Genomic DNA, 16,463 nt, shown 5'->3' on the forward strand with positions numbered 1-16,463 from the left:
GTTACACAATTAATTGATATCAACACATTTATCTGTTAGGAATGCATCTCATTTGTATTTCGCAACACCTTTGCATTTCCTTGTCGACGGGCAAGAGTTGCTTCCCCTTACTCTCTGTATAAGAAGACGGCAAAGATCATCTAGTTGCTGTCAACATGCCTTTCATCGTGTTGGACATTCAGCTTGTTGTACAGGGAATCCTGTACTTGGCAAGTTTTGTGCTTGGTTTTGCTGTATCCATACCTCTCGGGGTTACCACGGTAGGTGCTGTCATCCATGTATTCTTGCGAATTTTACGAACAAGAACTTTGGGGTCGCAGGGTCATGGCGACGCCCCTCTCGGTTGTTCTTCATTTTGTTTGGTTGTAGATAAGATATCACCAGCGTTATGTTGGTGTTGTCAAGCAAATTCAGACATTTAAGGAAGTTCTAGATAATGTGAAGGAAGTCAGCATGACCTTTATCTGAAATTATGTGTTCAAAAGATTGCAACATTTTGCTTTGAATGCGATTTATCAGGGTATATTTTTCAATGAATATTTTGTGTAACAATATGGTATTAAAACATTGTTATTACAAAATATTAGTTTCATGGTTTGAGGTGAAATGTCTGTAACAACTCTGCCATATATGCACATGCCACCAAATGCATTAGTGTCTAACTGATAGCCAAAAGGAAATGCCGAGATGTAGGAAGCAAATACATATAGGGATATAGGTTACACAACACCAAATGTTTTCCCATAGACTTCTATAGTAACCTTATATTTTTTAAAAATTTTGATATAGTGTAGTGGAACCTGTAGAAAAAATGGTCTGCATCTGCAGTAGGCCAGTCTGTGATTTATGTACTGTAGATACATGTAACTCCTCAGACAAAAAATACAATCGCATGAAACTTCAATACTTTTTCCTGTCCAATATATCTATTATGGCACAAAAATAAAGAGATTTGCTGCACTGATAGAGGTGTAAGAGTTACATCATGTCTATTTCATCAAAGTTTTGCAAAAATGCATTTCTGCTTTCACAGAGAAAGTTTTCAAATCATGCATATACCATGGGAGTTTGCTCCTATTTCACAGAAGAAGGGGGTCATGGGTTAATTCCATACATGACTGGGGCTGCCTTGATCATATCAACCCAGAATATATTTCGAACGACAAAAATAATGGAATGCAGACCAGAATTTGTAGAGATTTCACATTAAGCAGCTTTAACATGTTGACATATGTAAGGCTGGTTGATGAAGTTTGTCAGAAAGTATTAAGTGAGGAGATGCATAATGCCTAGCAGTGTGAAACACTGATCAGTGTACCTTGCCGCCTGTTCGTCGATCAAGGCAAATGACCCCTTGAATGGATGAAATCACTTTTAGACCACAACATGATAGGAACTTATGCGTGAATCTATTGATTCATCAAGCTAAGACTTTAAAAAACTTCCAGGAAATCAAGACTATTTACTGTGTATTGTATTGAGGTTGTTAGACTTGACAGTTTCTTGTATAAGCCAGTTTAGAGGGTACAAAGTGAAAATATTCTCATTCTTTTGGTTACCCTGCCCTAAACTGAATATTTCTAATCACAGTTAACAGTATTTGCAATATCTGCTAAAAACAGTGTTTCTCTGCAATTATTTATGGGTTACTGGGTGACAGGAAGACATATTGTATTTGGATAAACAAGGGAAATACCGGTAATGTAAAGGCATCACACACTCTCATTTAAAAAAATGTGAAGTCTGACCCATTCCACAAGGGCAGTTATTATTTACATCTAATCAGCTTCATGGGTTCTTGTACAGCCCTTAATTCATGTCTGGCAAAATGAAATTGTGAATGTGGTGCATTAACTGGATTGGGGTACTTACATGTGTTGTATGTACCTATAAGTGCAAGTACTGCAACTTCTACAAGGTGGTAAGGCATATCGAAGAAAAGTGCGTGTGCTTGATTAGACGTGGTAAACAACAGACTTCAGACAGGCTTGTGGAAATATCACATTGGATGTGAAAGCTTCTGTTTCTGCTGCATGTGTGCATATACACCTCCATATTCACCAACAGGCATTCTGCAAGCTGAAAATAATGTTGAGATTATATTAAATGTCAAATCATAAAATCCAAACCAGCAATAAGACAGTTGTAGATAAAACAAAATATAATTTTGAATGTCATTTGTATTTAGAAAAGGGTATTTTTTTAAAAAAAGGAAAGAAAATTAAGTTGATTCACATGCAAAAGTGGTCAGACAGAAAGACCTGACCATATGCTACAATGTCTACATTTCAAACAAGGGTTTGTGACATGTTCTGCTGTGCAGTGAACATATTTCATGGTTTTCTTATCATTTGACTTTAATTTGACCCTCAAGAGATTACCTCAGTCACTCACATTGTTATAACAGTGTTGATTTTGGCCTGCTTTGTTGTCAGATTCATCAGTTCCAACAACTGGCCTTTAAACTACAATGAAACACAATTTCTGTCCAACCCTCCATTCCGCACCAAATGTCGCCTACTTGAAAATATAAACATCTTACACTATTTCATCCAATCACAGCTGTCACAGGCCTCTGTCCATTTGAGTTGTTTCCATACGGTCCTCACTCGTGGAGCATGTGATGTTGACATAGTGTAGCGGAGCCTATAGTCAACGCCTTGTCCATCAGTCCGCCCGCCATTTTGTTTCCAGAGCATAACTCAGAAACCGTTCAATATTTTTAGACCAAAATTGATAGATATAATTATCTGAACCTATGGTTGTGCCTTTGGCTATTTACGGATTTTTTGGCATTTTTATATTTTTATCCCCTTGGCATGTAATTCGTGGGGATATATTCGACACCTCATCTGTCCATCTGTCTGTAATCATTTTGTTTCCAGAACAAAACTCAAAAAACGTTCAATATTTTCAGACCAAAATTAATAGAGATAGTAATCTAGACCAATGGTTGTGCCTTTTGCTATTTACCGATTTTTGGCATTTTAATGTTTATCCCCCCAGCATGTAATGCGGGGGGATATAGTCAACGCCTCATCTGTCTGTCTGTCTGTCTGTCTGCTATTTACAGAGTTTCGGCCTATTTTGTTTTTTGCTTTTTTGTTTTTCCTTGGAACATTTGGTGTTAGTCTAATGGTGGGGTGGGCTTCGATTCCGGAGCAGAAACTCAAAAAACGTTTCAACTTCGATATCATTCAATATCTTTCAACAGATCTTGGCAGATATATGAGACAGATCTTGAAGTGGTGCCTTTTGCTATTTACAGATATATGGCATTTATATTTTGCATGAATTCCATGGAAACAATTCAAACTTAGTCTAAAAAGACATTAGGTAACTGTCAGATGATTTGTCCTTTCATATATGTGGGGGCTAGGGGAATATGTCATCTTCTGATGAATCTTGTTATCCCCCTGGCATGTAATGCGGGGGGATATAGTCGACGCCTCGTCTGTCCGTCCTTAGTCATTTTGTTCCCGGAGCATAACTCAGAAACTGTTCAATATTTATTTATCTAGACCAAACGTGATAGATATAGTAATCTTAGCCTGGGCATTTATATTTTTTGGTTTTTCCATGGAACATTTTGGTGTTAGTCTTATGTTTGGGTGTGTTTCGTTTCCGGAGCAGAACTCAAAAGCCGTTCAGTATTTTTCTGCAAAACTTGGTAGATATATCAGTCAGAACCTGAAGTGGTGCCTTTTGCTATGTACAGGATCTTATGATGTATTATTTTCTCAGTTTCTGATGTATTATTTTGGATTTTTCTAGCTCATTTGCATGGCAGCATTTGTTTCTTGATTACTACTATGAAACCAGATTGTATTTTACATGTATTATGAAACTTTGCATATGTTATTGAGATCCTTTGCAATTATTTAATGAAATTAGGTAGCCTTCTTCTCTATAGTTTTATTATTTGCCTTCATGTTTGTGAAAATAGATTCTCATGGAATCAGTGGTCTACGCATTTTCATGTATAGAGTATATATATGCATATATATTAATATTTGTATAGCATATTTAGGCATATTTTAAGTTTTTATCAAAGTGACTCTGCGTTTTTAACGTCCCTCAAACAAATTGACAGATTATGCCTAAACTGAAAATGCTTTCTTTCAGATAAACTTTGGTGGGCAGTGCATTCTCTATGGAGACATAAAGTGGCAAAATGCAACATTTTTTAAGTACACGCCAACAGACATGCACAACTGCAACTTTGCTATATATCTCAATGTGTTTGGGTGTATTTTCTACAGCCTTGGGATGGTAATATACCATGGCTATGCTCTGACCAGGAAGGACCCAAACATCGGGTGAGTGGGCCTTTTTGTTTAATTATGTGATCTCTGTTACTTGTAGACCATGATAATGATAATGATAATAATTCACTTATATAGCACCTAGGATTCATCTGACTGGTTGCTCACTGGACGCTGTAATCAGAATCTGATTATCATTACCCTAGATAACCAAAGCTGCCTTTTAGGCACTAGACGGTTATAGTCACAGGACTTTATCTCATCAGGTACCCATTTTCTGCTGGGTGAGCAGAGACAAATTTGAACAAACTCACTTGCCTAAGGTGAGACCACATGTTTCCCATGTGCTTCATTGTGGGGCAGGACCGAAGTCCTAGAAACTCTCAGGAGTCAAACTGCCAAACTTAGTCACCCATCCAAGGACAGTACGAGCTCGACGGTGCTTGACTACAGCTGACGGTGACTTGCGCTCTACGAATAGGACCACTCGCCATTATACCTGCATATCATGTTACACATGCCCTCCACCTTGGATAAAGTTTACTCATTCTTATTATTTTCCAAGGATATCCAATGAGCTGGCCCTGTGTAACTATGCTTAGTGTTGTTCTACATAGTAGAGATGGTGGAACAATTTCTAATAATTTTTCTAGGTAATATAAGCCATGTAACACACTGATTGTTGTTCAGGGTAACAGAGATGTAACTATTCTCATTGTTGTTCAAGGTAACATGGGTTGTGTAATCTTACTTCTTGTTGTTCAAGGTAACACAGGTGTAACCATACTGATTGTTGTTCAAGATAACACAGGTGGAACCATTCTGATTGTTGTTCAAGGTAACACAGGTGGAACCATTCTGATTGTTGTTCAAGGTAACACAGGTGAAACCATTCTGATTGTTGTTCAAGATAACACAGGTGGAACCATTCTGATTGTTGTTCAAGGTAACACAGGTGGAACCATTCTGATTGTTGTTCAAGGTAACACAGGTGGAACCATTCTGATTGTTGTTCAAGGTAACACAGGTGGAACCATTCTGATTGTTGTTCAAGGTAACACAGGTGAAACCATTCTGATTGTTGTTCAAGATAACACAGGTGGAACCATTCTGATTGTTGTTCAAGATAACACAGGTGGAACCATTCTGATTGTTGTTCAAGGTAACACAGGTGAAACCATTCTGATTGTTGTTCAAGATAACACAGGTGGAACCATTCTGATTGTTGTTCAAGGTAACACAGGTGGAACCATTCTGATTGTTGTTCAAGGTAACACAGGTGAAACCATTCTGATTGTTGTTCAAGATAACACGGGTGGAACCATTCTGATTGTTGTTCAAGGTAACACAGGTGGAACCATACTGATCGTTGTTCAAGGTAACACAGGTGGAACCATTCTGATTGTTGTTCAAGATAACACAGGTGTAAACTTTCTGATTGTTGTTCAAGGTAACACAGGTGGAACCATTCTGATTGTTGTTCAAGGTAACACAGGTGGAACCATTCTGATTGTTGTTCAAGGTAACACAGGTGGAACCATTCTGATTGTTGTTCAAGATAACACAGGTGGAACCATTCTGATTGTTGTTCAAGGTAACACAGGTGAAACCATTCTGATTGTTGTTCAAGGTAACACAGGTGGAACCATTCTGATTGTTGTTCAAGGTAACACAGGTGGAACCATTCTGATTGTTGTTCAAGGTAACACAGGTGAAACCATTCTGATTGTTGTTCAAGGTAACACAGGTGAAACCATTCTGATTGTTGTTCAAGGTAACACAGGTGGAACCATTCTGATTGTTGTTCAAGGTAACACAGGTGAAACCATTCTGATTGTTGTTCAAGATAACACAGGTGGAACCATTCTGATTGTTGTTCAAGGTAACACAGGTGAAACCATTCTGATTGTTGTTCAAGGTAACACAGGTGGAACCATTCTGATTGTTGTTCAAGGTAACACAGGTGAAACCATTCTGATTGTTGTTCAAGGTAACACAGGTGAAACCATTCTGATTGTTGTTCAAGGTAACACAGGTGGAACCATTCTGATTGTTGTTCAAGGTAACACAGGTGAAACCATTCTGATTGTTGTTCAAGGTAACACAGGTGGAACCATTCTGATTGTTGTTCAAGATAACACAGGTGGAACCATTCTGATTGTTGTTCAAGATAACACAGGTGGAACCATTCTGATTGTTGTTCAAGGTAACACAGGTGAAACCATTCTGATTGTTGTTCAAGATAACACAGGTGGAACCATTCTGATTGTTGTTCAAGGTAACACAGGTGAAACCATTCTGATTGTTGTTCAAGGTAACACAGGTGAAACCATTCTGATTGTTGTTCAAGGTAACACAGGTGAAACCATTCTGATTGTTGTTCAAGATAACACGGGTGGAACCATTCTGATTGTTGTTCAAGATAACACAGGTGGAACCATTCTGATTGTTGTTCAAGGTAACACAGGTGAAACCATTCTGATTGTTGTTCAAGATAACACAGGTGGAACCATTCTGATTGTTGTTCAAGGTAACACAGGTGAAACCATTCTGATTGTTGTTCAAGATAACACAGGTGGAACCATTCTGATTGTTGTTCAAGGTAACACAGGTGAAACCATTCTGATTGTTGTTCAAGGTAACACAGGTGGAACCATTCTGATTTTTGTTCAAGGTAACACAGGTGGAACCATACTGATCGTTGTTCAAGATAACACAGGTGGAACCATTCTGATTGTTGTTCAAGATAACACAGGTGTAAACTTTCTGATTGTTGTTCAAGATAACACAGGTGTAAACTTTCTGATTGTTGTTCAAGGTAACACAGGTGGAACCATTCTGATTGTTGTTCAAGGTAACACAGGTGTAAACTTTCTGATTGTTGTTCAAGGTAACACAGGTGGAACCATTCTGATTGTTGTTCAAGGTAACACAGGTGGAACCATTCTGATTGTTGTTCAAGATAACACAGGTGGAACCATTCTGATTGTTGTTCAAGGTAACACAGGTGGAACCATTCTGATTGTTGTTCAAGATAACACAGGTGGAACCATTCTGATTGTTGTTCAAGGTAACACAGGTGAAACCATTCTGATTGTTGTTCAAGATAACACAGGTGGAACCATTCTGATTGTTGTTCAAGGTAACACAGGTGGAACCATTCTGATTGTTGTTCAAGGTAACACAGGTGAAACCATTCTGATTGTTGTTCAAGATAACACAGGTGGAACCATTCTGATTGTTGTTCAAGGTAACACAGGTGAAACCATTCTGATTGTTGTTCAAGGTAACACAGGTGGAACCATTCTGATTGTTGTTCAAGGTAACACAGGTGGAACCATTCTGATTGTTGTTCAAGGTAACACAGGTGGAACCATTCTGATTGTTGTTCAAGGTAACACAGGTGAAACCATTCTGATTGTTGTTCAAGGTAACACAGGTGAAACCATTCTGATTGTTGTTCAAGATAACACGGGTGGAACCATTCTGATTGTTGTTCAAGATAACACAGGTGGAACCATTCTGATTGTTGTTCAAGGTAACACAGGTGAAACCATTCTGATTGTTGTTCAAGGTAACACAGGTGAAACCATTCTGATTGTTGTTCAAGATAACACAGGTGGAACCATTCTGATTGTTGTTCAAGGTAACACAGGTGAAACCATTCTGATTGTTGTTCAAGGTAACACAGGTGGAACCATTCTGATTGTTGTTCAAGGTAACACAGGTGGAACCATTCTGATTGTTGTTCAAGGTAACACAGGTGGAACCATTCTGATTGTTGTTCAAGGTAACACAGGTGAAACCATTCTGATTGTTGTTCAAGGTAACACAGGTGGAACCATTCTGATTGTTGTTCAAGATAACACAGGTGGAACCATTCTGATTGTTGTTCAAGGTAACACAGGTGGAACCATTCTGATTGTTGTTCAAGGTAACACAGGTGAAACCATTCTGATTGTTGTTCAAGGTAACACAGGTGGAACCATTCTGATTGTTGTTCAAGATAACACAGGTGGAACCATTCTGATTGTTGTTCAAGATAACACAGGTGGAACCATTCTGATTGTTGTTCAAGGTAACACAGGTGAAACCATTCTGATTGTTGTTCAAGATAACACAGGTGGAACCATTCTGATTGTTGTTCAAGGTAACACAGGTGGAACCATTCTGATTGTTGTTCAAGATAACACAGGTGGAACCATTCTGATTGTTGTTCAAGGTAACACAGGTGAAACCATTCTGATTGTTGTTCAAGATAACACAGGTGGAACCATTCTGATTGTTGTTCAAGATAACACAGGTGGAACCATTCTGATTGTTGTTCAAGGTAACACAGGTGGAACCATTCTGATTGTTGTTCAAGATAACACAGGTGGAACCATTCTGATTGTTGTTCAAGATAACACGGGTGGAACCATTCTGATTGTTGTTCAAGGTAACACAGGTGGAACCATACTGATCGTTGCTCTAGGTAACATAGGCAGAGAAACCCCTCTGATTGTTGTTTCAGGTCCCAGATGTGGGTGATGCCCTTCATTCTTGTGAACGCTCTGATGACAGTCATAATCTTCATCTCCTCCTGTATGATCAGTGTTGGTTTTAAGGAGTTTTGTGACGGCCTGCTCAGTGGCAATGAGAAGGGTGCTCATGTCAAAAGGTGAGAATGCAGTTTTGAATAGAAATGTACCTTTATCAAAATCCTAAATACAGAAATATGCCTTTGCTGAAATCTGAAATACAGAATTGTACCTTAGCTGAAATTGTAAATACAGACATTTACAGAATTTTACCCTTGTCAAAATGTTGAATGCATAATGTACTGTCTGTAAATAATCGAGTCTTGGCCAGACAATCCAGTGATCAGCATGAGCAATGATCTGCGCAATTGGGAACTGATGACATGTGTCAATCAAGTCAGCAAGCCTGACCACCCAATCCTGTTTGTCACCTCTTATGACAAGTATGTGTTACTGAAGGCCAATATTCTAACCCAGACCTTCACAGGTTAACTTTATGTAGACGTGTACATGAGTCCAAATCTTCATTAATGCACAGGAAAAGCTTGATAGGTCCATTAAGCAGGATTGATGCTCTGGACGTAAAACTGATATGACAATAAGACATTCATGTAATGTCTTGTGTTTCCTACCAGCTGTGCTGATGGGCAGAAACCCAGTTGGAACTGGAACAAATATGGCACCAACTACACGACGGACACCTATTACACCTATCTCGCAGTTACCCAGGTGGGTAGTCTTAAATCTAAATACCTCAGCTGTGAGGGTTTAGCGACTTTGATCTTAGCCATCTGAAAATTAAAAAGTTACACAGATATTTGCAGATAGATAGCATACACCTATCTAGCAGTTACCCAGATGGGTTTACATCAAAGTAAGGTATTGATGTTGTCTGAAATCTAAATACCTCAACTGTGAGGGTATAGCGACTTTGATCTTAGCCATCTGAAAATTAAAAAGTTACACAGATATTTGCAGATAGATAGCATACACCTATCTTGCAGTTACCCAGGTGGGTTTACACCAAAGTAAGGTATTGATGTAGTCTGAAATCGAAATACCTCAACTGTGAGGGTTTAGCGACCTTGATCTTAGCCATCTGAAAATTAAAAAGTTACACAGATATTTGCAGATAGATAGCATGTTAGTATTTTGTTTTGATTGTTGCAATAGATATTGATGAGGAGACTGAGGAGAATGTAACAAGTAATTATAAATGTCTAATATCGTAGTTTGGCCTACCACAGTTCACTGTGTTTTGTTACGACAGGTGGTGTAACAGAAACGTCTTTCAAATCCCAGGAGTCCTGATAACATTTCTTAGTTTGTTATAACTAAGCCCTGCAGAGGGTGAAGGTGTATGATCAAAATCACAACTAACGTTTATCACACTTTAAGATGAAATGTCTGATAGAATCCGTGCTAGTTTTACATTTAAATCTGTGGTATTTACTGATTCCATTGACAGGTTTTTATCTTTTGAATTCATGTGCCATAAACATATAATTTGTTTAGGTCACTATATGGTGGAAAATCAATATACTAAGTCCTGGTTTGCTATCCAGCCCCCCTACTGTATAGCATGTATAGGTGTATCACAGAAATGATAGAAAAAATGCACAACTACGCACACATCAATCAATATGTCCTATATGAAAAGGTCTCGCTTTGTCCATATTTCCTATGTGTGCAGGAGGCATATACAAATGCTTTCTACAGGTGTGCATTTGTTGGTATTTATTAAATCGCCAAAGGCCGAGTTTCTGTGACAGAAATATACAAAATTTGGTTTAATGTTTTTTTTTTCATAAAATGACAACAAATGCATATAAATATACTGAGAGGGAAATTTAAAACATCGTCCAAGGTGTCACGATGTATTGTTTTATCTTGGTAAGAATAATTTTAAAAATGAGCGAAAATATTTTTTTAAAGAAACACATAAAATCCATTCATGCAGTGTAATGTGTTAGCTAATGAGATCACTGGAGTTATTGAAGTGAAGCACTGACAACCAAATTTTTTATACTTCTGGCACAGCAACTCAGTCTTTGGAGATTTAAGAAAAAAACGTCAAATGCACCCCCAAGGAAAGGCTGTATATATGCCTCCTTCACACATTGGAAATAGGGACAAAAGCTTTTGATGCTTGTGAGACCTTTAAAATATGATATTATTAATTGATGAGTACGTAATTGTCCGTTTTTCGATCATGTCACCATATTTCCGCAATGCACCATTAAAGTGTTACATACTACAGAGGCTGGGTAGTAAACCGGGACTCATTTTATTGATTTTACGACCCACAGTGGAGGCGTGTGGGCTGAAATACTGCAGACACTCACTCACTCACTCACTCACTCACTCACTCACTCACTCACTCACTCACTCACTCAGCACTTTTCCAACGTTATGGGAGTGATCTTTAAATAATCGAAATAATATCATACAGTCCAGTGATTGACATCATGAGCACTGATCAATGCAGTTGGGATATGATATCAGTCAGTGGATTGTTTGTTCCCGATTATATAGCTGGAATATTACTGTCTGATGTCTTATTATCTAAATGAATAAATATAAGGCTGCAACAAGCAGTGATACTTGTGCCCAGGCAATCAATATAATTATGTCTTTGTTTCACAGACTGCAACATGGATATCGTTCTTGGTGTGGTCAGTTCAGGTTACCCTGGGAATAATTCGATTTATTCGGAACCGACGCTTGCGATCCAAAGACCAGTTTCACGACCCATCACCCAGCATGAACTCTTCAGACAACTCAAAGACTCCAGAAGACTTGGAGAACTTTGCATCAGTACAACCTTCGGCTTGATGCTGATTTGAAATAACTACATCACATGATCTTGTGGCTAGTGGGAGGGTCACAATAAGCCTGCCTCACCTATCAGTACTTATTCTGGTACTAGTCATGATACGATATATATTCCATACTTAAACCATTCACATTCCACGGTTATGGTCTAACAAGTGGTTGTTGCCATCAACCTGTACATATCTAAGTTGGGTTAAATTTTAACTGGTTTTAATAGTAGTATTCGCCTTTGGGAAAACAGTTTGAAAAATAAAGAATGAATTAATACATGGGTAGGGGTAAAGGGGTAGCCTAGAAGTTAATACATGGGTAGGGGTAAAGGGGTAGCCTAGAGGTTAAGGTGTTTGCTTGTCACGCCAAGGACTCGGTTTCGATTCTCCTCATGGGCACAATGTATGAAGCCCACTTCTGGTGTTCCCCACCATGATGTTGCAGGAATATTGCTAAAAGCAGCGTGAAACTAAACTCGGTTACTGATACGTGGGTAGACATTTTGTCAGATGTAAATTCACATGAACCTTTACACTGGTGAACTGTCACATCCTTTTTGACTTGGTTTTGTGTTAGGAATATGACATTGTGCAAAAACAACAACATTCCTTACCTTTTTATAGTAATCATGTGTAATTCTTTTACAGTTTAGATTATCCCAAAACTAATTTCACAGTACATTAACTGGTTCAACATCTTTATGATAAATGACATCGTGTAATGGGCAATATTCATGGCAAATCTTTGTGGTGCAGAGTTATGTCCCTTCAGTACTATAATCCCATTATCATGTCACCATCTCGCCATCTCAAGCCTGCATCATATTGTGCTTACACCCATGTCACGCCTACTTTACATGATATAGATGAAATACTGATCAGGATTGTTTTGTCAGTGAATAGAATGTGCCAACAATCAAATTTAGTTGCAGCTGAAGCTATACTGCACCATTTTGCTTGAATTATTGAATTATTTTCACATGTTCTGACATATTTGATAGGTTCTGTGAGACCCACCCCTTAAGCAGTGATTGAAATAATGGTGGCCCATAAATGTTGCATGCCCATCTTAAAAGTTGCCTGCCCACCTTTAAGTAACCCTCTCTTTGAATGATAAAAAACCCTTTCATGCAAAATATTTACTGATCATTTGTGTAAAATACTACATAAACCTACATAAGATGGTGTAACAATCAATTCTGTATGGCACCTCTACCTAGGCTGACATGCATTTTAAATAGGGGATCAAAATCATCCTGTGTGGTAAGCAAGTGGAGTTATGTCCCTTTGTGCATCATCTGATTGGTTTGCATTCTTTTGACAAGTTTTTCAAATAAGGTGAAAGTTTATTGCCTTCATTTGTAATTAGCTGCATTTTATAAGTGTTTAGATAATGCAAAGGTAATTGTGTGACATTGTTTCATGGTCCATGTCATTATCAATCCCAATATCAGCCCTTTGGCAGACTCTCACAGGCCTCCGGTTGATATAGGATATCTGCCACTAATTATCATGTGAGTATTTTGTAGTTATGGAATTATCTGTGTCATGAAGACTGTCACAAAATAAGTTTATGTAATCTTCCATGAGGTCTGTGTGAAAAGTTCAAGCTTATTGACAGTTTGCGAAATGACACTTTTGCACTTTCCTTCAAGGCACTACCAAATAAATGAAAAGTTTATCATTTGTGTTTTGCTATAAAAAAACATGGACAACTTGGATGTAAGAAGTTTTAATAATTGTTTTCAGGGTAAAATCAGTGTAATTAAGAAGAAAATAAAAATTAACGTGATTATGTTAATTGCTTAGTATTGGAGTTTGGTTTAATCAAGCTTTCAGATGTTTTTTGTATGCCCGCTTTTTCTGTTTTGTAAGGGCTTAAGCCATAATACCGTGTGTGTCAAATGTGATATTTTACACTTCAACTATGCATTTGATGATGGACAATGTTGTTTCAGTGTCATTGGTATACTGAAGGAAAAAAAACATGACCATGTACCTTATTATTGAGAATTATTGCATGTCTTGAAATCTATGAGGAAAATTAGGAAATCATGCTTAAAAATATATTCTCAAGCAAAAAGATCTGTGATCAGATAAATTTCTTGATAAATAACAAATTGTTGTAATAAATGTGATACAATGTACGTAGACTTTATGTCTTTTGAAAGTTTTCAGATATTCATGTTTTTAACTGTTCTACATGTGAAGGGTGAAATTTCTTCACAGTAACATGTGTTTAACAAAGATAGATTAACACAATACTAAATTTTCAGTTTACTTCTTTTTTAGTAGTATTTACTGAAAAAATGCACATTTGGAATCATGAATGTTTTTGGAGATCTTTATTTTGCAGTTTCAGTTTCTAGACATCGTGTAATTCAAGACGTCTGTTTACATAAGTTTGGTATACACAAACATATTTCATGATACAAAATTCTTTTGTTTAGTATGATGAATTAAACACTTGTTGCCTCCTGCCACACAGTTACTCAACACTACACAACATCTTCAAAGAAATGGATCAGAGTTTATAGTAATGTACTTCTAAGACATGTTGAGTACTGTGTACATTTCAATGGCCAGATTTCTGAATAATGTCATAATATACACTCTTATAATAAACTCATTATACTATATCCAACAATTTCGTAGCATCATTCTGATTAGATGAAAATTTATTGTACAATTGTTCTGTTAGATTTGTGTTGTTATTTTATATTTGTTGTTCAGTTTGTTATTAGTTGTTTGTACTGAATGCTACGATGTCAGTGATGAATCAAGCCAACACCCTTACTACGAGTTTTGTATCACAGTTGAAAGCTAAAGCAGTATTAATGACATTTAATGGTTTCTTTGTGATATTTATTTTGATAGTTTTAAAATACAGCATTATCTGACTTAAAGATATACACTTAGAGGAAATCATATTTGAACTGTGCATGTGAGTTGCACATTTACCAGTCATCACTCACATGGAAGCAGTTTAACACCTTAGTAGAAACCAAGATGGAATATTTCCTGTAAATATGTTACAATCAGGTTAAAGATTACTGTTATTGTGTTTGATTGGTTTCTCTGGGAATTAGCTTGTTATGGGATTTATCAACCATGATCAAAGTTGTTTGAACTGTTGCTATGTTGCACCTTTTTGTGAATTTAACATGCTTCTGATCGGATGTTAAATTGTTGTTTGGTTGAGGATGTTACTTGTTATCTATGCATTTCATTTTCATCAAAGGTTTTGATTAACTGTCAAGGATATTTTTGTGGTTTGAAAAGATGTTATTGAGGTTATATTTTTTATGTTTTTGAAATTGAAATCTATTTTGTATTCTGTACAAATTTGAAAACATCAGTGTACCATTGGCTGTTTCCAGAATATCAAAAAGAATACAGCTGTTGGTTATGAAGTGAAATGGTTCGACATGAGCAGTATTTGATTTAGAGATTCAATTAAAAATACCTGGATATCTTATAGTTATAACACATGGTTAAGGTATTTATCTGACCATAGACTATACTTTCCATCACTTTTACCTTTTTTTATATTTGGAAGTGGTAAAGTCTTATGTTGTTTTTTTTTATTTGAGTTCACAACAGAATAAAAACAGCTGAAGTGATTATTAACAAAAAGAAGTTTTGTCAGTTCTACCTTATCATATTTATAGGTGAAAGAAGGGAAAACCCATAATAGTTTGTCATTGTTGGATTGTTGGTCGTGAGGAATAGTAAGAAAGTGTGTTAATTTTCACTTCAAAAAAAACAAAAAAAAACAAAAAAAATCATTACTGAAAACAGTACTAATCAGGAAGATCATAATCAGTTTTCTCTAACTGCCCACATTGGTGTTTTGGACAACAGATTTTTTAAGCCGACTAATTTGTGAGTGAGTGAGTGAGTTTGATTTTAGAAATATTGCAGCAACATTACAGCAGAGGATACCAGGAATGGGCTTAAGATCCAGGAATGGGCGAAAGATCCAGTTTCGACTTCTCACATGGGTTCAATGTGTCAACCCCATTTCTGGTGTCCCGTTGCTGTGATATTGTTGGAATATTGCTTAAAGCAGCATAAAACTCACTCATTCACTCACTCACAAAGCATCTCCATGTATCTTATTCCTAGCATCACCCAGTATGTTGAGTCAGGGTAGTTAATCATAATACAAAAGAGATATCATACCCTGAAAAACTGAGGACAAGGGTTCCTTGAACTACAGTCTGTTGGATATGGTCAGATCTGCCATAGCCATGTTTTACTATTGCACCGCCTTATGTATTCAAGGGTAGAGGGAGAATGTACAGTTTATAAACCATACAAGCCATACAAGGACCATATTTCCTCAGTTAAACATCTGACATTGAATAAACACATGGACACAGGAGTCAATTAAGCACCAGATGTCCTTTAAACACTAGTTAGTTTTTGTGTACAGGATTTTTACCAACTGTGCATTTGCTCAGGGTTTAATAATATCAGAAGGGTATATATCTGGGGCTGTTTAATTGAGGAAATATGGTATCGACAGTCTTTCTCTATGATGATGTGTAGGTTTTTGTATTTATACTGTGTAATGACGCTGTCTCTGTTGGAGAGGTGCTCAGAGTCTCCTATCTAGTCTGTATTCACTTTCCTGCAATAATCTTCTGTGATTTTAAATGTAAATATTTTTTCAAAATGTAATTAGTTAAACTGATTCCAATGCTCACAGTATTGCTGCCGCTAATGAGTGTATGGGGATGTATGTATAAAGTTATCGAAGAAATTTGGGTCTCTACAACGCTGATAAAATGAGAATACTTATAACATGTGTGACAATCAAATTGTCATTGATTTTTTTTAAATACGAC

At 37.0% G+C, this 16,463-nt stretch overlaps 1 protein-coding gene across 1 annotated transcript; it reads left to right on the forward strand.

Moving 5' to 3' along the window:
- The first annotated feature begins 103 nt into the window (after nt 1–103).
- LOC137294653 (transmembrane protein 179B-like) lies at nt 104–13,393 on the forward strand. Its single transcript, XM_067825716.1, has 5 exons — nt 104–260; nt 4,126–4,319; nt 8,779–8,925; nt 9,421–9,514; nt 11,432–13,393. Exons 1-5 carry the CDS (start codon nt 156–158, stop codon nt 11,618–11,620), a joined length of 729 nt encoding a protein of 242 aa, XP_067681817.1. The 5' UTR covers nt 104–155; the 3' UTR covers nt 11,621–13,393.
- Nucleotides 13,394–16,463: the final 3,070 nt, after the last annotated feature.

The sequence above is a fragment of the Haliotis asinina genome, chromosome 8 (genome assembly GCF_037392515.1).
Source record: "Haliotis asinina isolate JCU_RB_2024 chromosome 8, JCU_Hal_asi_v2, whole genome shotgun sequence".
Lineage (NCBI taxonomy): Eukaryota > Metazoa > Mollusca > Gastropoda > Lepetellida > Haliotidae > Haliotis > Haliotis asinina.